Source organism: Channa argus, chromosome 1 (genome assembly GCF_033026475.1).
Source record: "Channa argus isolate prfri chromosome 1, Channa argus male v1.0, whole genome shotgun sequence".
Taxonomy (NCBI): Eukaryota; Metazoa; Chordata; class Actinopteri; order Anabantiformes; family Channidae; genus Channa; species Channa argus.
In genome coordinates, this window is record NC_090197.1 from 6,287,535 (window position 1) to 6,312,812 (window position 25,278).

A 25,278-nucleotide genomic window follows, 5' to 3' on the forward strand; every position below is an offset into this window, starting at 1 on the left:
TTACAGTTGGATGCCAAAGTTTTCATGCCTTTATTTTCAACATACTATTTAATGCACAATTAGCTTGTACAAATGTTCCTTGATCAGAAATAAAAGTTAATTCTTAATTTATAAAGGGGGATGGAAACCTTGGCATCAATGTAATTGTCATTGTTTTACTAAAACATTTTATACACTCTGACCATTTTTGTTACTTCTGATGATAAAAGAATATTTGTATAAGCTGAATGTGAATTAGATTCAGGGTTAAGTTTGCATCACCTTACTCTGAAATTGCATCCAAACCTAACAACAAACCAATAGTTGTTGAGTATATTTTAAAAAAGTTATAGTAAAATAATTAGAAATGTAAAATGTAAATGAATAACGGGCCAAGCTGTTGTACAGGTGGACCTAGTGAAGTGGCCACTGAGTTTATGTGGTTTTGAATCAGCAGTGACCCTGTTCTCACAGACCAGACCACATGTACTGTAAATGTGTGTAACTGATCCTCCTCAGTGCTGCTCAGCTCATGATGTTCTTTGGCTTCTCTGCTGTCTGTGGCTTTTATATAGATGTCAGTGTTGCCATGGTAAACACCACTGAGCCCAAACCAGCACTGAACAGCCCAATCATCTTTGCCTGTCCACTGAAGGACAAAACGGTTGTGCAGAACGGTTTTGGTATTTATTGTTCTAGGGAATCTGCTGGACCAGAATTGTTTTAGAACTTGAAGAAAAAAGAAAATCATAAATTTACTTTCCAAAGGTCTTGAATGTATATTCTTGTCTGACAAATTTTGTAACTTTATTTGAGTTTTTTTTTTTTATATTCTGTTGTCTCCTTTTAAGAGATACATCTGTAAACAACACCTGAGATGGATAAGAAAGTGGACTGTGCTGTTTAGTCTCTTTTTAATGGAATTTCAATCGTGCATAACTTACCACTTATGAGTGTTATGATGTTTCACATACAATTACCTGCAAACCTGACTGAATGTCATTTAGAAGTAAAAGTGTAGCTGTTTACATTGTCTCTCGTCTTTCTGTTTGGTATTAATCTGACTCCCCTCTGATCCCAGTTTCCTCAGTACTCATGCAGACTCATCTCAGAGAGATGTCTCTAACACTTGGTGACACAGAGCTCTTTAAAAAAGTAATAGTTGTGTCACAATTGATTGACTTTTGTCAGAGAAGAACCTTAAACCTCACTGTTCTTGTAATGTGGATTCATTTTCTGTGGAAATTCGAAAATGACAGCTTGATTTGTTTTCTCAGTTTACGTGGATGAACAAAACAAAGAGCAGAAAACATTAGAAACTGAATATTATTTAGTTTAATACAGCTCCATGACAAGCTTGAACAATAAATGATTTAATGAAAGAGCCAAAAAGATTTAGTATAAAACATTTGGAAACATCTTCAGATGTCAGTGCAGATCAGATCTGGCATTTTTCAGGAAGATGCTTTGGAAATGTGCAATAATGTAAAAATGTGTGTATACAGGTAATGGCAGCAAGCTCATTATGTCACAATTCAGAACAAACAAACCCAACATTTAACTACAATACGCTACTTTATGACACACTGAAGGGACTTTGTGTTTACAGCTGGCATTTTAAAATGCTAAATGTTAAGAGAACTTGTTTATGAGATATGATTATGTTTCTACTAATTCTGCTATGTACTGTTACTACTGATCATCATCAGAGACAACACATTAGAAAACATCCCGATGTCTTAACGATGTACACCGATCAGCCAAAACTTTATGACCACCTGTACAATCTAATGCAATCAAATGCAGCCGATCTGCCATGAATGATGCTGTTACAAGTTTACAGTTTCTCAGCGTTTCAGTTGTGACTGTGAAAAAAGTGATAGTGGTCACAGTAGGTGATGGAGTTATACTTGTTTTACAATATTAAAAGGTGGTTCTAATGCTTTTACTAATGGTTTTACCTGCATATGTGGTACTGTACCTCCTGGAGGACTTTCCATGGTAATTATATTTATTCATATGGTACTTGTCCACTTTGACTTATCCTCAGATGCTGAGAATCAACTGCAAGAACAGCTCTGATGCCACAGTGACTTACGTCCTTCTCTAATTGTCCCTGGGAGCCTGTCAAGACACATTAATAAAGGAACAAGAAGAACACATGGTGAAGTTCACACTGAGTTCACACTGAATATTATTATAGTTGATTGTATGAGAGAGTGAATAATGTTCTTAGGCGCAAGTTGGAGGTAAATTATTTACTCTTACATTACATTTATTGGAGAGCTATTCTTTTTCAGATAAAGATTTGACAATCAAATGTGTATGAAAATAAACTGTTTGAGCGTCGGCCAGTGGTTACCAGTTTTTTGTACTTTACAAAAAAGCAGCAGAATTAAATTTGTTCTTTTCAAATACTCTCAAGGCTTCCTATATTCTTTGAGTCACCCTTTAGCCCATTAGTAAGCGACCACAGTACTAAACTACTTATATCCCTAAGTGTGTTTTACGTCATTACTGTTATTTACATAAAACTTTGAATGCAGCATTTGACTTGTAATTGAGTATTGAGCTTCACTGCTGCCTATGGTTGACTAGCTGAAAATTGCTTTCCCAGAATTGAAATGATATTTGCTTATTTGATTTGTTTCAAGAATGAACTTCACATTCTGCAAGAATGGTGTCCACAGAATATCTGAAATACTCACTGTGATCAGTCAGGAGCTGAATTTGTGCTTGATGAAAAGTCTGAAGTTAGCAGGAGAAAAACAATTAAAATCATTTATTTAAAACTGACAGTAATTCTATGAAAGTCATGACTTCAATCAGCATTAACATCAAATACTAAACCTAATTAATTGTGAATAAGACAATATACCTTTTGAAAACTGTGGGAAACTGTTTGTAGGTCTGAACCCTGAAACACAGAGACCAGTTATAAATGGTATATAAATATCCTTAAGCTGAACCCAGATGTTAAATCCAACAGTGGAGTTGATACCTTTGTAAGACGTGAAAACCTTTTTCTTCTTCTTCCACCAGATGAAGAGTCCAGTGATGCAGACTGACAGCAGCATCAGTCCTACAACAACTCCAATGACAGCACCAGCAGGAACCTGTGAGGGAGGAACTGGAACCAGAACAGAACATTTAAAATTTACAACTACCATTGGATGGAAATTAATATGTTTGATTTAAGGAATAAATTTGTTTATATGGAGCACATCAAATATATTAACTCTTAACACGTAGATTGGCTCAAAGCTGAGAAACAATTTGTTTTTTGTGTTGTACAAATTACCAACATTTTTATAATGGTACCATGAGATGAATGTATAAAAATAAAAAAGTAATAATTCTGTTAGCCCAATTTAAGAATAAGCATTTAAAATTCCGTGCTATGAGTTAACATCCTGGTCTACTTCAAATCCTGGTCTGAATATTTGGTAATGAGATGCATCAGTTTTTGATTTGTTAATCAATTTGCAAAGAAAGTGATGCCAATAATGATTCTGATTAAGGCTGTTTCACTGTATTTATCTCTGTCTTACCCCAGTTGGTCCTGATCACAGCTTTGTCCAGTTTAGTGATGATGTCATCAACACCAGAGAGCTGAAACACACAGTCGTATCTCCTCCAGTCTTCAGGTTTGATTGATGAAATGTTCAGATCAACTCTCATCTGGAAGGTTCCATCATGGTTGGGGAGGATCTCTCCATGGTCCACGTCCTCATGAAGCTCCTCTTCATCTTTCCTCCAGAACATTGTGGCTCTGTCAGGGTAGAAACCTGTAGCGTGGCAGCTGACTGGAGAGGACGGAGACTTCTGGAGCAGAGACACTGAGGGAGGAACTGGAGGAGAGACAGTGGAAAAGGGAGAAAAATTGAAAAAGCAAGAGTAAATTGGGTAGAAAAAGAAGGAAGATAACAAAGAGGGAAGCAAAGGAAATCAGGATGTCAGAGAATGACTTCTCTGGACACTATCAATATTTTTACACAGTTTTGTGGCAATTCATCATTTGCTGTCCAGAGAAAACAAAGAAAGGCTGTGGTGAGGTATTGCCAAAATTATTACTGTACATTGTGTAAACCATTACTGTCAAAAACCTCATTACTGTCACAGGAAGAATTAGCTTTTTGTGTGGTTCACAGCAGTCAAACATTGTAAACTAGAGATTTCATGACTAAATTAGGCTTAACTTCCGATTTAGTGAATACACCAGTTTGAGTACTAAATTAAACTGTCCATGAAACCACTGTTGCGTCAGATTATGTGATTCTACCTGTTATAAGTGAAGAGCTATTCCCATACTCCACATACGTCTTCAGCCATGGAAGACACCGATTTGCAAAGAAGCTCTCAGTCTTTGTTATTCTGTGTTTGTCAGTATCCCATTGCAGTTTGGTATGAACAGCTAGTGGTACCAGAGCATCCCAAGACTTTTTCTTCAGGTCCAGTTTTATAAAGTCCTCTCCATCATAACCATACTTTAAAAAACTTGAAGTCTTTCCTGTATTTTGGTCCCAAACACAGCCGCACATTCGCTGTAAAATGTGGACTCCTGAGAGAGAAGGAGACAGACAATAATTACCAATGGTGAATAGTTGATATAGACTATACTCACCGAAAAAGATGATATCAAAAATATTGAGCCTCGTGCTCTGTAGTAGCTTACATGTGGATTAAGATATGTTGGGCATTCACCAGTTTATTTTCTTTTCTCTTAGGTCCAAATGAAATCTACAAATGGTCCTGGTGTCAAGAAGAGGTAAACATCTTTTTTCATAGGGAGAAAACACATGACTTAAGTATTACAGTGGCTCAAATGAAAAAAAAAAAATCAGTTTAAATGTACCAAAAATAATTTAATTAGAACATTTTAATTAGAACTTAATACAAAACTAACATTCTACCTCAACGCTCTACCTCAGTTGGAGTTAAGATTACTAAAAACCTGCTGAAATCCCAGACAATCTCAAGACTGGCAGACCTTCAGTGTTTTTCTCTTTATTTGAATGGTTGCAAATTATAGGCATGATCACCAAAATATTACTACCTGATAGTTTAAGTTAAATATGTTTTTATAACATAATTCTGAAGTAAAAAATATTCAAGTACCATTACGTGTTAATCACCTTTTTGTTTTACTTTTATTATTATACTTTAAGTCAAATGTAGATCATTTGCTCCGTACTTTTACTTCCGTATTAAGTCTGTGTACTTCTACTACTTTTGCACACAAAGTATCACATTTTGATGTGTAGCTGCAGACTGCTCAGAGTGGACATGCTGACCCTTGTCCTCCATGACAATAGAAATATTAAGTGATAATGTTGGTGTAAATAATGACCAGTCATAAGTTGCCATGCATTATATGTGACTAGAGTGACTTTTACAACTTGTTGAATAATATGACAACTCAATTGAAGCTTTTTTCAGTTATGAGCATGGTTGGTACTTGTACTTTAAGAGGGACAGGTCATAATAAGAAACAATAGTTTGGTGGAAAACTACTGTACCTCCACTTTGGTTGAGGGGCTGCGTGACAGTGTGGAGCTTGGCCCTGAACAGCTTGGGCATAGTTGTTAAACATATCCGAGTGAAGAACTCGGACAGCGGCGGATTGTCACCCAACAACCGTTTCCACGCATCCTGTTTCACTTCCGTTTTATTGCTGCTGTCGCAGTAACCCGTCTCAATGTCATTAACCACAGCGACAGCCAGAAAATCTGGGAGGTTTGAGGTTCCAGAAGATGCCATGAGGAAAAACTTCAAAGTGTGATTCACTGTGGGAGAAATATTACATAATCATAATTCACACGCATTCATCGCACTTATCACAAACACACTGGCTGCGCAAGATGAATCAGTTTTACGAAGCTGACGTAAAAGTGAAACCGAATTCCAAGTGTGAGGACGGCGATGCAGAGTCCGGATGCGGACCCGAGGGAAAGTGAAGTAAAGAGTCGCCTTACGTGGAGATGAAAGGTGACAGAAGAAGACAAGCAACAACAATGGCGTCTTCATGCTGCTTTAAGAAAGACGGCTGGAGAAAACACCGAGTTGCTGCAGATGCGTCTCCGCGGTAGGAGACGGATGAATCCAAGTGTTAGGAATTAATTCAGTATGGTAAGATTTACATTTTTGTGTGTGCGTGTTCAGCGTAATTGTTATAAAAAACTAATTTCCTAGACAAGAAGAGGGAAACGCAATGGTCATGGGCTGTTCCTGTGTCCACATCTTCTTGACGTAATTAGGTTTCACAACTATCACATAAGGGAAAACATCTCATATGAAAAAGTGATTTTTACTATTTTGTTATTAGGAAAACTGGAATGATTGAAATTCTAGTGCCGTGTGTCATATTATTATTATTATTATTATTATGTTTAGGGAGGCCGCAACCAACGGCGATTCCATCAACTTGGAGGAATACACGTCAACAGTAACCAGCTACATCAGCAAGTGCGTTGACGATGTGACCATCTCCAAGACCATCACTACACGCTCCAACAGGAAGCCGTGGATAAATGCCAATGTGTGTGCGCTGCTGAAACAAAGAGACGCTGCCTTCAGAACAGGAGACAAGACGGCCTTGAGAACAGCAAGGGCCAAACTGTCCCGTGCCATTAGAGAGGCAAAGCGCGCACACTCAAAGAAAATCCACGACCACTTCGAAGACAGCGGAGACACCCGGCGCATGTGGCAGGGCATCCAGGCGATCACGAACTACAAGACAACTTCACCTGATTGTGACCGGGACGCCTCCCTCCCAGATGCGCTGAACCACTTCTACGCCCGGTTTGAGGCACAGAACAACGTGAAGGCGAGGAAGTCCACTCCACCTCCCAGTGACCAGGTGCTCTGTCTAACCACAGCTGAAGTGAGGAAAACTCTATGCAGAGTTAACCCATGGAAGTCTGCTGGACCAGACAACATTCCTGGCAGAGTGCTCAGGGAATGTGCAGCTAGCGGATGTCTTTACAGACATCTTCAACATCTCCCTGAGCAGCAACGTTGTTCCTACGTGCCTCAAGGCAACGACCATCGTGCCTGTGCCTAAGAAGTCTACTGTCTCCTGCCTCAATGACTACCGTCCCGTCGCGCTCACACCCATCGTGATGAAGTGCTTCGAGAGGCTCGTCATGAGGCACATTAAGACCCAACTCCCAACCTCCCTGGACCCCATGCAGTTTGCGTATCGTCCAAATCGTTCCACGGACGATGCCATCTCCACGACCCTCCATCTGGCCCTCACCCACCTGGACAGTAAGGATTCATACGTACGAATGCTGTTCATTGACTTCAGCTCAGCATTCAACACAATCATCCCTCAGCACCTGACCGAGAAATTGAGCATACTGGGCCTGAACACCTCCCTCTGCAACTGGATTCTGGACTTCCTGACTGGGAGGCCCCAGTCAGTCCGGATCGGGAACAACATCTCCAGCACCACCACACTGAGCACTGGGGCCCCTCAGGGCTGTGTGCTCAGCCCTCTGCTGTTCACTCTGCTGACGCACGACTGTGTAGCAATGCACAGCTCAAACCACATAGTCAAGTTTGCTGATGACACGACCGTGGTGGGTCTAATCAGCAAGAACGACGAGTCAGCCTACAGAGAGGAGGTGCAACGATTAACAGCCTGGTGTGGAGCAAACAACCTGTCTCTGAACGTTGACAAAACTAAAGAGATGGTTGTGGACTTCAGGAGAGCACAGGGTGACCATTCTCCATTGATCATCGATGGATCCTCAGTGGAGATAGTCAAGAGCACCAAATTCCTTGGTGTTCATCTGGCGGACAACCTCACCTGGTCAGTCAACACCAGCTCCATCACCAAGAAGGCCCAGCAGCGTCTCTACTTCCTGAGAAGGCTGAGGAAAGCCCATCTCCCTCCCCCCATCCTGACCATGTTCTACAGAGGGACCATTGAGAGCATCCTGAGCAGCTGCATCACTGCCTGGTTTGGGAACTGCACCGTCGCGGATCGCAAGACCCTACAGAGGATAGTGAGGACAGCTGAGAAGATCATCGGAGTCTCTCTGCCCTCTATCATGCACATTTACACCACACGCTGCATCCGCAAAGCCAACAGCATTGTGGACGACCCCACACACCCATCACACACACTCTTCACACTCCTGCCATCAGGAAAGAGGTTCCGAAGCATTCGGGCCACCACATCCAGACTATGCAACAGTTTTTTCCCACAAGCCATCAGGCTCCTCAACACACAGAACTGAAATAGAACTTAAACACACTGCAAACGAACTCAGCACATTCTCATCACTCACTACTCATCTCATTCCACCACCACTTATTTATTATTATTTACTTTTATCATTCTACATTTACTGCACTACACTGTTTACCTGCTGTTTTTTGCACATTCCAATGCAATTGCACTTTTTTTACATGCTGGACATTTAAATGCACTATACCGTTTACATGCTGCTCTTGTTTTTAACACCCCTAGCACACTTAACTGAACTGTACTGTACTGTAAAATAGTATACAGTAGGTTTACTGGTCGGCACTGTCTTGGGTTTTGTGTCTTGTGTCCTGTCCTGTGTTACTTGTGTTGTCTGTCTACACTGTCCCTCTGTACTGTTTTTTTTCGTCTGCACTGTTTGCACTTGGTTGCACTCGATGCACTTTATTATAGCTTGTGTTGTTTGTAGCACCTTGGTTCTTGGAGGAACGTTATCTCGTTTCTACTGTGTACTGTGTACCACTGTGTATAGTAGAAATGACAATAAAAGCCACTTGACTTGACTTGACTTATTACTGATCATCTAAATTTTAAATTAATTTACCTAATTCTTCTGTTTCCAGCTTCAGACTCACACACAAATTCAGCTCCTACAGTCACAGTGAGTACGTCATTATTATCAGGCTGCATAATGTACAAATGTCATCCTGTTTTTTATATGCAGCTGATGCTTATATTTCACATACATAATAAAAGTATCATCTCAGTGTAACTACAAGATGCAGTGACACTGTGGTTAAATCACAGTACTCAGTACACAAAAGAAGTGATGTGAGTGACTGGTTAGAAAGCTTAGGAACCTTATGTTTACTATAAATTTTCCAAAAAGTAACATACTAACACTGCAAGATAAAAATTATCTATTAAATTTAAAGTTCAGAATCTATTTACTGTATGTGAAATAGCAAGACATTGTCAGCACATTATCACAAGTATAAAGGAAAAATGTGAAAATGTGCAGTAATAGTACAAGTGGGGCTACTTTTTATTCCTACCTAAACAGAGTTTCTCTAAAGTTATTTCTAAACCTACTTTACTTTTTTTTTTACTTCGTTAAACTGTGTTTTTAACTTTGTGTTTATTAGTTACTGTATATATAGTAAGAAAACTCCCCCTGATTCTACAGGCCTGGGCGACTTTCCATAACTGAGGGGAACATGATGCTGTGGCAGGACCTTAAACACGTTGTCCCCATTTGTCTCCAGTGTGTCTGAAGAAGATTGGACCACTGCACCTCTAATACTGAACTCCAGTTATCTAAAGTGTTTGTTGCTGCTAAATGTGGCAGGTATCAGGTTATTAGGTCAAATGAGCTCAAAGTGACTTATTTACTTCAGTAAGTGCATTTAACATTTGCTCATCTTGCAGACAGACTGAGCCTCTTTTGGTTGGTTTAAACCTCATCAATCCCAAATCTCTCCTCCTGCAGCTCTTTTGCCTTATAGTTGTGTTTATAATTTGTTTGTTGCCTTTGTTGTATTTTCTAGGACAACAACTTAATTTACCTTATTGTCAGCATGTAAATACATTCAGCCTGTTGCCGTTTGCCCCAGGTGCTTTTGGGCTTTAGACACAAAGATGTGTGGAAGCTCACGTGGGGTCAGTCCTCATTCTCACTTAACGGGGTCACAGCTGATAATTCTCATGTTCGTGTATATTGAAATAAGACCCCGCCAGTTTCTAGCTAAATTTAGAATCATCTTGAAGCATAACGATTGAAAATTGAAGACAAACTTCTGTTATGAAGCAAAATTAAAATCAAAGTGGGAAACAACACGGTCATCTATTGTGGATTTAGCTAAATGTATGAGTTTAAATTATATTCAGCTTCTTAATGGAAGAGTTAGTCTCCTTATGTTTTTTAGATAGATTAAATTGTGGCATACACTGATCAGCCACATCATTAATAACGGTGGTCTTAATAATGTTATGGAGGTCAAGGGTCAGCATGTCCACTCTGAGCAGCCTGCAGCTACAAAGAAAGAATGTGATACACTGTGCACAGAGGTGGTGGAAATACACAAACTCAATACTGAAGTACAAGTGCAAGTATTGGCTTAAGAAATGATCCAGTACCACTTCAAACTCCAACAACAGTCAGATTATTGACATTCTACCTAAAGTACAACAGTAAAAGTACTCACATAAGAAAACAATGTATTTTAAACAATGTTTATTGTGGTAATTCTGGCAAAACAATAATAAAAAAATAAGTGTCAAATGTCTCATTTTAACAACTTTATGTGCTGACAGGTGGTTAACTCATAACAATTCCATGGGTTTTTCTCTCTCAGAGAGGAAGGACAGATTTTGAGTTGCCAGATTGTGGAGAATTGAATTTAAATAAGAATTAAAATGGCATTTCACTATTTTTTTTTACATATTACAAAACTGCAAACGAGATAACTGTATGTGCACTTCTGCAGTTGTAAATAATAAGGTTTTATAATAAGAATTGTCGATTTTTACTCTTACAATATTTAAAATACCACAAATTGGTAACTTCTCAAAGTCTCAAACCTATAATTTAAATTGAAAACATTAGAATTCACATTTGTATGAGTGAAGCCGTTATTTTTGACTATGTGTCTCTGGTGTTGACATTGACATCATAATCATCATTAAACTTGACAAGCAGTGATCAGGACCAAGAGATGTAAGACTCACAGGTGTCAGTGTTTTAAGTTTTCAGAATATAAACCTCACAAACTATGTTTAAATTATTCTCTAGTGTCTCTTTTATAATCTAGATCTAATCTGAACGGTCTAAGTGTGGTATTTGATCTGTGCCTGGTCAACAGGTGAGAACATCAACCTCAAATCCTTAATTTTTTGCAGTTATGAAGAAAATACATTTGAAAATATATAGCATAAAGTGTGTAGACCAGATCTACTTAAGTACAAATAAAGAAATAAATGCTCTCTGGTTATTAAGTAGAAGCTCTTTACTGACATTTCTACCTAAATAAAAGAACATGATGTATAATTTACTAACCAGACAGCTTTTCTCCCTGACTTTTTCTCTGGACCTTTATGATGTTGTTAAATCAGTAAATGCTTGTCTTATTTAACAAAATGCCTACAAATCATTCTACTAAATTTACTGACCATCATATATCAACTACATCAAATATTACTGTATTATCTACTAAATTTCCTCCATGATATACTTCACACCAGTATTCAGTAAAGCAGCACAGTCTTGATGTCACCTGCCAAACAAAATACTATTAAACAAAATGGTGGCAATAAGAAAATATGTATTATCAGATTAGTGTCAGCTGCCAACTTGGTTGTTAGTTTTACTACAGTTTCACTTTCAGTCTTAGCAATAATTTCTCGACAGGACTCCGCAACATAACCACGATGGAGGTTATTTTTCTGCTGTTGTTTCTTTCAGGCGCACATTCAGGTAAGAGGAAATGTTAATTTTAAACATTTTATTGTTGAAATCGACTTGTTGTTGTCAATGACAATGACATTTGAATATTATATTATTCTAAACATTATTAATATCCATTAATAAGTGTTTTTTATCCCTGAATCGGAGGATGTAGTTATAGGTTAAAATGTTATGAGAAATATTAGGATCCTATCTGGTTCTAATGTGTTCACAGAAAAGTGAGTCATGGTATCTAAGAATTTCTAGTGTTTCTGCAACAGCGTCACAGTACGCAGTAGGTTTTAGTAGGCGTTTATGGTACAGGCACTAGACGCTAGAATGCTTGAACTTCATTAAGACATATTTTAGTTATATTTCTGTAGTGTGTTAAATAATACACTTTCATTAACTATGTGAAAAATTAATTTCTATTGCATTTCGCTGTGTGCAACGATCCCTGATCCTGTCCACGTTCAGCTTCCCTGCTCCTTGTACTCGTACCGTACGTACTGCAGAAAATGCGTAACAAGAGGCAACTGGTTTGTCAGGAGTTTTGCTGGACCCCACGTTTGCCACCAGGGCTGTAGCCAGCACTGATGTCACTAAGAGCAGTGTAAAGTTCTTACCTCGTAAAAATACACACACAATATCTGTGCTGTTACTCTACTGTTTACCAGCAAATATATGTTAAAATTGCTTGTAAAGGCATGAAAACATAACACTAAGGTAATAATATTGCAGACTGAACTATTAAAAATGTTCCTTCATCATCAGAAGTAACAAAAATGCTCAAGGAGTTTGTAAAGAAGTTATGGGAAAATAATCTAAATTATGCCACTGCAAAACATTAACATTTTAAAATGACCTTTATTTTTTATGAGGAAACATTTGTACTAGATGAATGTGCATTAAATATTATGTTGACGAAAAAAATCTTTGTATTATGTTTTTTGCCATTTCAAAATAAGGGGCAGCAAAATATTGTACCCAACTGTTTGTCAAGCTTAGCACAGAATGTTCCAGACAGAAAGATAACTTCAGTCAGAATTACATAGGGATGTGTCTGAGTTGATTTTTGGCTCATTCTCTTTGGGATTGCAAGTATGAAAACAATAGCGGACAGCTGTGTATATTCAACTCCCTTATGTCAGTGTTCACCGTATCACATTTATTACTGATGCAGATTCTACGTCACTTCCGTAGTTTCGAAATGGCGGTCTGTTCAAACTGTGTACACGTTTTCACGCAGTTGCAAGAAACAATCAAACTTTTGGAAAACGAACTAAGAAAAAAAAATGAACTTATCTTGGGGTTTTCCAACGTTGCCGCCACACAAGCGAAGCACCTCGCAGCTCTTAACACCTCGAGCTACATGGAACAAACAGTTTCTATCCACCCAGCTGTTTGTTCAGTGACCCAGGACACCGATGACACGCTGCCGTGGTCTGGCCCTGTTGCTACTGCTGGAATAGCGATGCCAACCCGCGGCCTTCTGGCCCTGTCGGATGACCAATGGCCTGTCCCGACACGGGCCTGCTCCTCGCCGCTGACACAGGAGGCCTGGATCCCGGCTAAAAGGAGACATCGGACGACACCTGCTGCAGCTAATCTTGTCAACCAATCCATTGGACCACCTTCCCCGGTCCAGATGGAGAACCGTTTCACTGTTCTTGAAGAGCTGGAAAGGCCGACTTCCCCGGCGGCGGTTCCCTGTGACTCCCTGCCCCGTGAGATACCACACTGCTCCACCTCCCGCGGGCAGCGCGGTCGGGGCCTCGCCAGACCAGACGTGCCACCGCCACCAACACCATGCCTCCAGAGAGGAATCCACATGCTCCTCCTTGGCGCACCTCTCCACCGCACCGTCCTCCCGGTCCGACCATGCTAATTATTGGCGACTCCATCGTTAGAGACGTCCGCTTAAAATTTGCTAAAACGTTTTGCTTTCCTGGAGCCACAGTCACTGACATAGCGGAGAAAATTCCAAACCTGATTGAAAGACATCCTACAGCAACAAAAGTAGTGATACACGTTGGCACAAATGACACCAAACGCCAACAGTCTGAGTTGCTGAAACGTGACTTCATGTCATTTTTCAACTCACTGGAGAGTTTCCACGACAGACGGTTCTTCATTTCCGGCCCAATTCCCACGCTGGGTCGCGGTGTTGGCTGGTTCTCCAGACTCCTCAGCCTGCACACATGGCTTCAACCACAAGTCTCCGCACACGGACTCTTCTACGTAGACAATTTCAATCTTTTTTGGGATCGTCCTCAGTACTTCAAGCAAGATGGACTGCACCCGAACTTTCTGGGATCACGGATGTTGACTGAGAACATTGTCCACAGCATCTCAGTCTCCGGAGACTGACTGACCATTGAAAACACCTGTGGCTCTGATGTGCTCACCTGTCCTGCATCCTCCGCTCCAACACCCGACAACATCCACAGGTATAAACAGTCCGAGATATTTATAGAATCTGACGTTACCAACAGACAAAATGCAGCTGTTATGGATTCTAATTTTTCACACAGGGAATATTATTATTTTGCTGAATGTTATGATCTTAACCACACTGCTATTTGCCCCATAGAGACTATGTCTGCTCCACGACCAATTAAACTTTTTAAACCAAAAATGAACACAAGGGGAGTTAATCATAAAAATCTAATACAAGTTAAGACTAATGCTCATACTGAACCAAAACCCAAAACTATTAAATGTGGATTATTAAATATCAGATCTCTCTCTTCTAAATCTCTGTTAGTAAATGACTTAATAAGCGATCATCCATTCGATTTATTTTGTCTCACTGAAACTTGGTTGCAGCAGGAAGAATATGTCAGTCTAAATGAGTCAAACCCCCCCAAGTCATATTAATTATCATGTTCCTAGATGCACAGGCCGAGGTGGAGGAGTAGCAGCAATATTTCACTCTAGCTTATCAATAATTCCTAGACCTAAACATAGTTATAACTCATTTGAGAGTCTTACTCTTAACCTTTCACACCCAAACTGGAAAACTCAAAAACCACTATTATTTGTTATCATGTACCGTCCTCCAGTCCCTTATTCAGAGTTTTTGATAGAATTTTCTGATTTTCTATCTGATTTAGTGCTTAGTACAGATAAAGTCATTATAGTAGGTGACTTTAACATTCATGTAGATGCTGACAGTAACTGCCTGAGCACTGCATTTAATTCATTACTAGATTCAATTGGTTTTTCCCAAAATGTAAATAAACCCACTCACTGTTTTAGTCACACATTAGACCTTGTACTTACATATGGCATTGAAACTGATAATTTAATAGTATTTCCTCATAATTCTCTTCTGTCCGACCATTTTCTAATAACATTTGAATTTACAATAACTGACTATACAGCAGTTAGGAAAAAATTCCACTACAGCAGATGTTTATCTGAAAATGCTGTGAATACATTTAAAGAAATTATTTCTTCATCTTTTTCACCACCATGTGTCAATACTATGGTGAGTAGCCATCTTACTCCTGTACAAATTGATTACTTAGTTGACGATTCTGCAGCCTCATTGCGTATGATACTAGATACAGTTGCTCCTCTGAAAAAGAAGGCAGTGAATCAGAGGAGCCGACCTCCATGGTACAATTCACAAATGCACAGCTTAAAGCAGGCGTCACGAAAATTAGAGAGGAAGTGGCGTTCCACTAATTTAGAAGAATCCCGGTTAGCCTGGAAAAACAGTTTAAAAATGTACAAAAAAGCTCTCCGTGATGCCAGAACAGCATATTATTCCGCACTAATAGAGGAAAACAAGAACAACCCCCGGTTTCTGTTCAGCACTGTAGCCAGGCTGACTAAGAGCCATAGTTCTGTTGAGCCTAGTTTTCCCTTAACTTTGAGCAGCAATTACTTTATGACTTTCTTTACTGATAAAATTGCAGCCATTAGGGAAAAGGTTCACCAGATCCTCCCTACAAATATTACAGATAGATCTTCATGTACAACAGCTCTAGAATCCTCAATAAGGCCCCAATCCATCTTAGACTGTTTTTCACCCATAGATCTCACTGAGCTAAGTTCAACTATCGCCTCCTCAAAACTAACATGTCTTTTAGACCCTGTTCCAACCAAATTGCTTAAAGATGTTCTACCTTTAATAGACACATTCATATTAGATTTGATTAACCTATCTTTAGAAACTGGCTATGTACCAAAGGCTTATAAAGTTGCTGTAATCAAACCATTACTTAAAAAACCCTGTCTTGATCCAGGTGATTTAGCCAACTATAGACCAATATCAAATCTCCCGTTTATTTCTAAAATCCTGGAAAAAGTAGTTGCAAAACAATTATGTGATCACCTTTACAGGAATAATTTGTATGAAGATTTTCAGTCAGGATTCAGAGCTCATCACAGTACAGAAACAGCACTGGTAAAAGTCTCCAATGATCTTCTCCTCGCTTCAGATAATGGACTTGTGTCCGTACTCGTCTTACTAGACCTTAGTGCCGCATTTGACACCATTGACCACAACATTTTATTACAGAGACAAGAACATAGATTTGGGATTAAAGGAACCACATTACATTGGTTTAAATCTTATCTGTCAGACAGATTCCAACTTGTTCATGTTAATGATGACTCTTCTTTATGCACCAAAGTTAGCTATGGAGTTCCACAGGGCTCTGTGCTAGGACCAATACTTTTTAATCTGTACATGTCACCTTTAGGCAAAATTATTAGGAAACATTCCATAAACTTCCACTGCTATGCAGATGATACCCAGCTCTATTTATCTGTGAAACCAGAAGATACTAACCAATTAGTCAAACTTGAAGCATGTCTAAAAGACATAAAGACCTGGATGTCCCACAATTTCCTACTTCTAAATTCAGACAAAACTGAAATCATCCTCTTTGGGCCTAAAAACATGAGAAATATGCTGTCTAACAATATAGTTACTTTAGATGACATCACTTTGGCCTCCAGTACTGCGGTGAGGAACCTTGGAGTTATTTTTGACCAGGATTTGGCATTTACGTCACATATAAGACAAATCTCTAGAACAGCTTTCTTCCACCTACGGAACATTGCTAAAATTAGAAGCATCCTGTCTCAAAGTGATGCCGAAAAACTGGTCCATGCATTTGTTACTTCTAGGTTGGACTACTGTAATTCCCTACTTCTGGAGTTCTCCTAATAAGTCTCTAAAAAGCCTTCAATTAATCAAAAATGCTGCAGCAAGAGTGCTGACTGGATTAGGAAAGAGAGATCATATTTCACCTTCACTAGCTTCTCTTCATTGGCTTCCCATAAAATCTAGAATAGAGTTCAAAACCCTCCTCCTTACATACAAAGCTCTTAATGGTCAAGCTCCATCATATTTAAAAGATCTCATAGTTCTGTATCGCCCGATTAGACCACTTCGATCCCAAAATACAGGCCTACTTGTGGTTCCCAGAGTTTGCAAAAGTAGAATGGGAGGCAGAGCCTTTAGCTATCAAGCTCCTCTCCTGTGGAACCAGCTTCCAATCCAAATTCGGGGAGCAGACACCCTCTCTACTTTTAAGACTAGGCTTAAAACCTTCCTTTTTGATAAAGCTTATAGTTAAACTGCTCACTCAACCTGAACTAGCTTTTCTCTATACATTTACTTGTCACTACTGTATACCATTAATTCTATATCCTACAACCTGTACGATGCTTTGTTGTTGCTTTTTTGTTGTTTTGTTGTTGCTTTTCTTGTTTTGTTGTTGCTTTTTGTTGTTTTGTTGTTGCTTTTTTGTTGTTTTGTTGTTGCTTTTCGTTGCTCTTTTCTTTTCTTTCTCCACTTTCCACTCACCCCAACCGGTCAAGGCAGATGGCCGCCCACCCTGAGCCTGGTTCTGCTGGAGGTTTCTCCCATTAAAGGGAGTTTTTCCTCTCCACTGTTGCCTAGGGCTTGCTCAAGGGGGATTTGTTGGGTTGCTTCTACATACTTGTGTAGTCTGGACTTTATTCTGTAAAGTGCCTTGAGATGACTTTGTTGTAAATTGGCGCTATATAAATAAAGTTGAATTGAATTGAATTGAAATGCACTGATCCGTCAACATCAAGTAGTGTAATATACTGTTTGGTGATTCATTTAAAACATAAGAATATGTAATAAATTATATCATAAATAAATGGTTTAATATCAATGCCAATATATTTCATTTATTTAATATGTGTTGCTGCAAGTGCTGCCTGTGATGAATGTGATTCCCCTTTTAGTGATAAGCTGTACCTGTATTTTAATGTATTTTGTTTCTACTACAGTGAAACACTCCATGAAATATGTCCTCACTGGATCTTCTGGAGTCCCAAACTTCCCTGAGTTTGTGGGTATTGCAAAGGTTAATGACGTTCAGGTGGGATACTGTGACAGCAACATGAAGAGAGTTGAACTCAAACATGAATGGATGAAGAAAATACAAGAGATTAATCCACAATACATTGAGTGGAACATCCAGGAGTGTTTGAATAGTCAGTATTACTTCACAGACTTCACTGAAGACTTAAAGCAGCGCTTTAACCACTCTGGAGGTAAAGTATGTAATATGTGTACTTTACTATACCATGTATAAAAAATGTTATTTATTATATCTGTGATTTTGTTGCATTTAGTTGTTAAGGTTAATTTCCAACATGCAAAAAAAGTCTGACCCTAAAGAAAGATAGACCTCGTACAGTATTTAGTGGAGAATTTCACACTGTTACCTCACAATCTAGACACATTACCAGCAGGGGAAGAAACAGCCATTTGCTTCTTGTAAGCTTCACTGGGACGTATAAAATAAAAGGAAACAGCATTAGTATGTGATGGATCTGTGTCTTACTGTGTTGGAGTTTCACTGATTGGATAAAGTCTCGGTCCTGCTCTCTCAGGTGTCTTTGTCCAGCAGATTTTTGGCATTGAATGGGATGATGAGACTGGAGAGGTTACTGGCTTCAATCAGTTTAGTTATGATGGAGAAGACTTCATAGCGCTCGACATGAAGACACTGACATGGATCGCTCCCAAGTCACAAGCTGTCTTTACCAAACACAAGTGGGACAATGACAAGGCCAGACTGAACCACAACAAAATGTTTCTCACTGAACGTTTTCCTGAGTGGCTGAAGATGTATTTGAAGTTTGGAAGAAGTTATCTACAGAGAATAGGTTTATTCACAATGATCTCATAGACACAGCATTGTCTTTTACAGTAACGTTACAATTAAGAGAGAAATTTTACAATCACAATCTTTCTATTTTCATGTCTATCAATAATTGTCACAATTTAATTCAAGTCATCATAGTAAAAGTTAAAGGGGTTTGTTACTGCTGTTGATCTCTGGCATCTTTTATTATCTGCTCTGTACATTGTCTGTGTTTGTGTTCGATTGGTTTGAATACTGATAATATTTGCAATATGATGATATGATACTGTAAGGCATAGCTGGTCATATGTTACTTCTCTCCTCCAGTTCGTCCCTCAGTGTCTCTCCTCCAGAAGTCTCCGTCCTCTCCAGTCAGCTGCCACGCTACAGGTTTCTACCCTGACAGAGCCACAATGTTCTGGAGGAAAGATGGACCGGAGCTTCATGAGGACGTGGACAATGGAGAGATCCTCCCCAACCATGATGGAACCTTCCAGATGAGAGTTGATCTGGACATTTCATCAGTCAAACCTGAAGACTGGAGGAGATACGACTGTGTGTTTCAGCTCTCTGGTGTTGAGGACGACAGTGTCATTAGACTGGACAAAGCAGTGATCAGGACCAACTCAGGTACGAGTGAATCATGACTTTATAGTGTTTATAAAATGTATTTTGAAGGTACTATTTGCTCTGAATCTGGAGATTGAGTCATATCAACTGGACTTCTGCTCAAAAGACTTTTTTAGAAAACATCAGCAAGACACTGACACAGAGACTCGTCCAGCTAAAAGATCAGACATTAAAACACAATTGGTACACTAGTGTATGCAATCCAAAGCAGTAAAGAGTGTTCAGAGCTCTACTTTGGAAAAACCAAACAGGAGAGTGGGCTAGCACAGCAGAGTCAACACCTCAGGACCAGAATCTGCACTGTACCTACACCTGAAGGACAAAGAACACTCGTTTGAGGACAACAATATACTGTCCACATTTTAGACAAAGAAGACAAATGGTATGAGAGAGGAGTTTGTGAAGCCATAACAGTTAGGTTTATTGAAATATTGGAACAAGCCTCTATACACCACCACATTGAATCTGAGATGAAACTCACATCAAAGTGTGAGTGAAACCAGGACTTTCAGCTTTAATTCAAGGGGTTTGACAAATGTGTGGCATTAACCACTCAGGAATTACTGCAATTTTCAAACACACACACCCATTTTTGCTGGCTCACAAGTAAAAGAACAAATGGTTCATAAGCAGTTGCATTGCCATTTATGGTCGGTTTTCTTTGTTACTCCATGTTTTATCAAGGAGATAAAAGGTCTGGAGTTGGTTCTGAGTGTTACATTTACATTTGGTAGCTGTTCACTGAAACTCAAGGTTCAAAGAGGTGTCTATGCAAGTGAAGGAGGCCATCATCAGGCGGAAAATAAACGGTAACACCTTAGATTACAGCCTGCATCTTACCATATACAGTACATCCAGAAAGTATTCCCATCACTTAACTTTTCCCACATTTTGTTATGCTACAGCTTTAATTCTACAATCAATACCCCATAATGACAACTGAAAGAAGTTTGTTTGAAATTTTGGTAAATTTATTAAAACTAAAAAAAAATGAAAAAAAGTATTCACGGCCAATGCCATGAAACTCAGAACTGAGCGCTGGTGGATCCTGTTTCCATTGATCATCCTTGAGATGTTACTAGAACTTGACTGGAGTCCACCTGTGGAAAGTTCAGTTGACTGGACATTGTAGAGGCGTCTCACTCGTATCCAATGGTCCAACAATTATCCACTCTAGAGATCGTTGTATGATGAACACTGAAGATTTCTTGAATTCCACGTTTTTCAACTTAACCGATAACAGAGTAATTCTATAGTACACATTTACGAATAGTAACTTCACAACGTGTTCACAAATCAGTTCCACTGAACAACGTAGGAAACCGCGTGCCTCCACAGTTATACACGTAACTTTCCACCGCTACCTTGTTGCTCTCCAAATTCTTGTTGTCAGTTCCTTCCGATAGCTTCAATAGCTGTATCTTGTAGCTCCAATAGCTGTGTGTGCGATATGATGTCATTAATGACATCATCAGTACATACATACATTTCCTAATCTAACTATCCTTACAATACACAATACAAAAAAAACAAACAAAAAAAAAACAAAAAAAAAAAAAAACAGAGGAAACCCTGGTTGGCTCATACAGGCATGATTTAGAAAATCATACACCTGTCTGTATAAGGTCCCACAGTGCAGGTGCATTAAGAGTGCATGTCAGGTTGTTAAAACTGTATAATATTACTGTAGCATGTCAGTTAGCATCATTGTTTGGTCTCAGATGATTTTCTTTGCCAGTTCAGCAAAAGCTTCAGCTTGTAAACAAATGCACAAGGACCACTGTCCATGATGGGGACTCAAACCCTTATTTTGCTTCCAGTTCCTCCCTCACAGGTTCCTGTTGGTGCTGTCATTGGAGTTGTTGTAGGACTGTTGCTGCTGTTAGTCTGCATCATTGGACTCTTCATCTGGAGAACGAAGAAGAAGAAGACTGGTGAGAAACAAAGATCAATCAATCAATACACTGGTTTAAATAAAAATAGTAGATTTATTCCTAAAATGTATTTCATTGATTTCAAAAGGCTGTTTTTTATTCAGTAACTTTATTGACAAAAGAACCAAGTTAATGTTTAGTACCAATGTAGTGTGTTTGTTGTAAAAAAAAATTGTACAATTCACTCCTTTTCATTTGTTTTAATCATTTAGCATTGTATCTCTTATCTCTATTTCAGGGTTCAGACCTGCAAACAGTAAGTTTTCCCATATTAAAAGAATATAATACTAGTGTATCCCAGTAAACTATAAGGAAAAAAGTGAAAACATATATACAATATTTTTTTTTACTTTTTTCTAATTTAATTAAAATAGTGAAAATCTCATGTATTTTAGATTCTTTAAATGTAAAGTGAAATAGTTCTGTATATAAAAATATTAGAATACTTCATTTTGATTTAGAGCATCGTGTATCTCTGTCTAGTTCATTACATTTATCCACAATCATGGGGAACACAGCTGGCTTGACAGTTGTCCAGATGACCATCTTTGACCCCCTCCACGAGGAGGTTAAACCTCAAACAGCCAATTCTGGTAGTATTGGCTGTTTGCAGATTTCTGTATTGAAGCATATTCCAATTCCAATACAATTACAAGTATTACAATTACAAGTATTGGGATTGTTACAGATTAAAATGTGTGATATTGCTAAGGCTTTTAAAAAAAAGTGTTACATAGTGTTTAATTTACACAGAATTCATGGCAGATTGGGTGAATTAATTATTTTGATCACATCATCGCAAATTCTTGGGGTGACTGATATTCATGGAAAGTTGACTGGAAGGGAAAAGTGTGCACAGGCAACAGAAATGATCGTAGACTTAACAACATGGTTTCACAAAAAGTGGAGTTAAGCTTGAACCAATGCATCCAGAGCCACCACGCACAGCCATCTTCAGGAGATGGGCTATAACTGTTGCGTTCTTAATATCAACCCCGTGCTGGATCAGTGACAATGTCAGAAGGGGCTTACCTGGGGTAAGAAAAAAAAGAACTGGGCCGTTAGTCAGTGGCCCAAAGTCTTCTTCAGGTGAAAGTAAATGTTGCATTTCATTCGGAAATCAAAGTATCCAGAGTCTAGCAGAAGTGTGAAGAGACAAAGAATCCAACTCGCTTAGAGTGTAGAGTGAACTTTCCACAGTCTGCAATGATTTGTGGTATCATGTCAGCAGCTGGTGTTGGTCCACTGTGTTTTATTAAGTCCAAAGGCAACACAGTCACCTACAATGAGAGCTTGAAATAGCTGAATGCCATCAAAACAACCTGGTCTTCAGTAACACCTCAGCAGTTCAATACGCTGAATGCCTCCATGGCATGCCACACTGATAAATGAACACACCTTTCAGACGTTGGAAATGTATGTGTGCTTATTTGATTGATTCAAATTTATTCAAATTAAAATTAGCATAATGAATTTAGAGTATATGAGAATTTCCATCTATCCATTATCTGTAACCGCTTATCCTGTTCAGGGTCACGGGGGTGTAGTAGCCTATCCCAGCTGTCATAGGGTGAGAGGTGTGGTACACCCTGGACATGTCTCCACGTCTATCTCAGGGCCAACACAGAGAGACATACACAGACAGACAAACCATTCACACTCACATTCAGAGCTACAGGCAATTTAGAGTCAACAGTTAGCCTAACATGCATGTCTTTGGACTGTGGGAGGAAAGTCACACAAGCACAGGGAGAACATGCAAATTCCACACAGAAAGGCCACAACCGGTCAGGGGCATGAACTTCTATGTGAATTTCACTTTTTGACTTTAATTACCAAAAAATGTAACTTTTCCATTATATTCTAATTTACTAAGATAATATATCTACAGCCCTAACAACATAATATCCATGTTGCACTTCTCCTATCATCTACATCCTTCACTGCTGACTTTTACAGATGTCTCCCAAAGGCTTGTTTTGTATTTTGATGTACATTGTTAAAAATGAAACAATTTTAATGTGCAGTTTATTGCTCATGTGTCTCCTGTTTTTGTCGCAGTCTAAGAGCTTAGCTGTAACACATCATTGGTCTTTTCAAATTAAATAATTAATAATTAATAACTTAATTTTCTGTTTCCAGCTTCAGAATCTACCTTATCATCTGAATAAAATTCAGCTCCTGATTGATCAGTGAGTATTTCCTTTTTTTTCATCTAAGCTGTGCGGATACATATAGCAGTACACTGGTCGAATGTATCATTTTCACCATGAATTTTAAATGCATTTAATGTTTATAATTCGCAAACATATTCCACGTGATTTATTTTTCAGTTAGTGATCCATTCGAACTATAGGAGGCAGTGACACAGTCTACATACACATTTGATACCTGAGCAGGACTCTATAGTAGAAGTAGCATTCAGATTCTGCACCTGTAGCTGTTTTATACAACTATGTGAAAAGTACTCCATTACAGGTCAAAGTCCTGCATTCAAAATCTTACTGAGGTGCTGTCAGCTAAATGTAATCGAAAGTACTAAAATTGTATGCTGTTAGAAAATGTCAGTCATATCAGTAACGTGGAGCTAGTTTTTGGTTTAATTTGGGATAAAGAATAACAATCCCCATACAGACATGTATATGTCTATGTGAATATAATCCCAATTGTTGTATTGGAGTATAATTAAAAGCACCAGCTGCACACATTGCTCCATAGGGTGACACGTTTTTCATCAAAAAATGCTGGGTCGAGACTTTGTTACAATTTATGTTGTGCCACGGTGGCACAGACAAAGAAGCTAATCCAGTCTGCAGACTGATTGTGGTTCCAGACAAGCAAATTTCCTTGTTGGTTTAGTGTCTGTATGGGAATTGTTGAAAAGTTATGCTTAAAGTAATTTAGTCCAGTTATTCCCAATATGTTTAAATACAAAGTTACATATATATATATATATATATATATATATATATATATATATTGGTTAAATCTTTGCTGTTTTGTGACAAACTGGATATTTTTCCCCATTGAAGTTTAAGACTTGAGGACCACTGACCTACTCTCTTGACAACTGAGTGCATTTCATAAGATGATCATATGCTTTCATCAATGTCAAAACTTTATCTGAAAAGTAATTATAGACGTCAAATAAAAGTAAAAAAGTTTTTTCCATTTGGAATGTAGCTGGCTAGAAGTCCAAAGCAATTGTATAAGTGCGAAGAAGAAGGTGTAATCACATCCAAACTGCATCTTACTACAACATTTTAATTAAAGTAATGGTTTGCTTATTTTCCACCAATGCTAGAACTCTGCAAACTCAGCAATGCTGTGATGTTCAGCTTTTCCTTTCATGTATCTGTTTGACAGGCTACTAATGGGAAAAAAAGAAGAGGACTCCACTGAAATGATTGTTGCTTAAAAGCAGTTTCTTCTATTAGAGAGCATTTCATTCAAATTAGCAAAAACTAGAAATTAGATCTTACTTTCTCCCCCAACTCTGACTTTTGGATACAAATCTGTAACAACACCTTCTCCATGACTAGCAACACAAACTTACAACTTATACAATACAAAACCATTCACAGAACCCACATCACTCAAAGCAAAATCTTTAAAATGGGCTTTAACCAACACGGATACCTGCTCACAATGCACCTCAGGTAGCACAGACAGTTACTTCCACACCACTTGGGCCTGCAACCCGATGCATTTTTTCTGTGTAGCGATGACAGACACTCTCCTCTATCCTGAGCTGCAGAATCCCCACATCTCCGTCTCTCTGTTTACTTGGAAACATCTCAGAAGTGGATCATCTCCAAGTTAAAAACTGGAAATCTAAACTCACTACATATCAGTCACTGGACAAATCTTCTCTTATTATTATTGTTATTATCATTCTTGTTATTATTATTATTATTAAGTGGTATCAGTAGA

General features: G+C 38.7%; 2 protein-coding genes and 1 long non-coding RNA gene across 3 annotated transcripts; 2 read left to right on the top strand and 1 right to left on the bottom strand.

Annotated features, from left to right (window-relative positions):
• Window positions 1–1,331: 1,331 nt before the first annotated feature.
• Window positions 1,332–6,094, bottom strand: LOC137100316 (major histocompatibility complex class I-related gene protein-like). The gene is made up of 8 exons (XM_067478075.1): window positions 5,955–6,094; window positions 5,499–5,765; window positions 4,262–4,540; window positions 3,531–3,830; window positions 2,981–3,109; window positions 2,858–2,896; window positions 2,688–2,727; window positions 1,332–2,103 (listed from the first exon to the last, which is right to left on the bottom strand). Exons 1-7 carry the CDS (start codon window positions 6,004–6,006, stop codon window positions 2,693–2,695), a joined length of 1,101 nt encoding a protein of 366 aa, XP_067334176.1. The 5' UTR covers window positions 6,007–6,094; the 3' UTR covers window positions 1,332–2,103; window positions 2,688–2,692.
• On the top strand, window positions 6,015–9,965 carry LOC137100385 (uncharacterized). Its single transcript, XR_010910889.1, has 3 exons — window positions 6,015–6,108; window positions 8,818–8,855; window positions 9,381–9,965. It is a non-coding gene; the product is annotated as an uncharacterized lncRNA (long non-coding RNA).
• Window positions 9,966–11,537: 1,572 nt separating this feature from the next.
• On the top strand, window positions 11,538–25,095 carry LOC137100325 (major histocompatibility complex class I-related gene protein-like). The gene is made up of 8 exons (XM_067478087.1): window positions 11,538–11,666; window positions 17,919–18,185; window positions 18,528–18,803; window positions 19,109–19,411; window positions 21,232–21,345; window positions 21,584–21,601; window positions 23,488–23,537; window positions 24,712–25,095. Exons 1-7 carry the CDS (start codon window positions 11,621–11,623, stop codon window positions 23,514–23,516), a joined length of 1,053 nt encoding a protein of 350 aa, XP_067334188.1. The 5' UTR covers window positions 11,538–11,620; the 3' UTR covers window positions 23,517–23,537; window positions 24,712–25,095.
• Window positions 25,096–25,278: the final 183 nt, after the last annotated feature.

What these genes read in the sequence shown, in the direction of transcription:
- LOC137100325 (XM_067478087.1), top strand. Translation starts at nt 11,621, where the DNA reads ATGGAGGTTATTTTTCTGCTGTTGTTTCTTTCAGGCGCACATTCAG. An exon ending in GCGCTTTAACCACTCTGGAG is followed by an intron (nt 18,186 to 18,527) that starts GTAAAGTATGTA and finishes CTGCTCTCTCAG; the next exon opens with GTGTCTTTGTCCAGCAGATT. An exon ending in AGTGATCAGGACCAACTCAG is followed by an intron (nt 19,412 to 21,231) that starts GTACGAGTGAAT and finishes TTTTGCTTCCAG; the next exon opens with TTCCTCCCTCACAGGTTCCT.
- LOC137100316 (XM_067478075.1), bottom strand. Translation starts at nt 6,006, where the DNA reads ATGAAGACGCCATTGTTGTTGCTTGTCTTCTTCTGTCACCTTTCATCT. An exon ending in GGTTTTCACGTCTTACAAAG is followed by an intron (nt 2,897 to 2,980) that starts GTATCAACTCCA and finishes TCTGTGTTTCAG; the next exon opens with GGTTCAGACCTACAAACAGT. An exon ending in TTTCCCACAGTTTTCAAAAG is followed by an intron (nt 2,728 to 2,857) that starts GTATATTGTCTT and finishes TGCTAACTTCAG; the next exon opens with ACTTTTCATCAAGCACAAAT.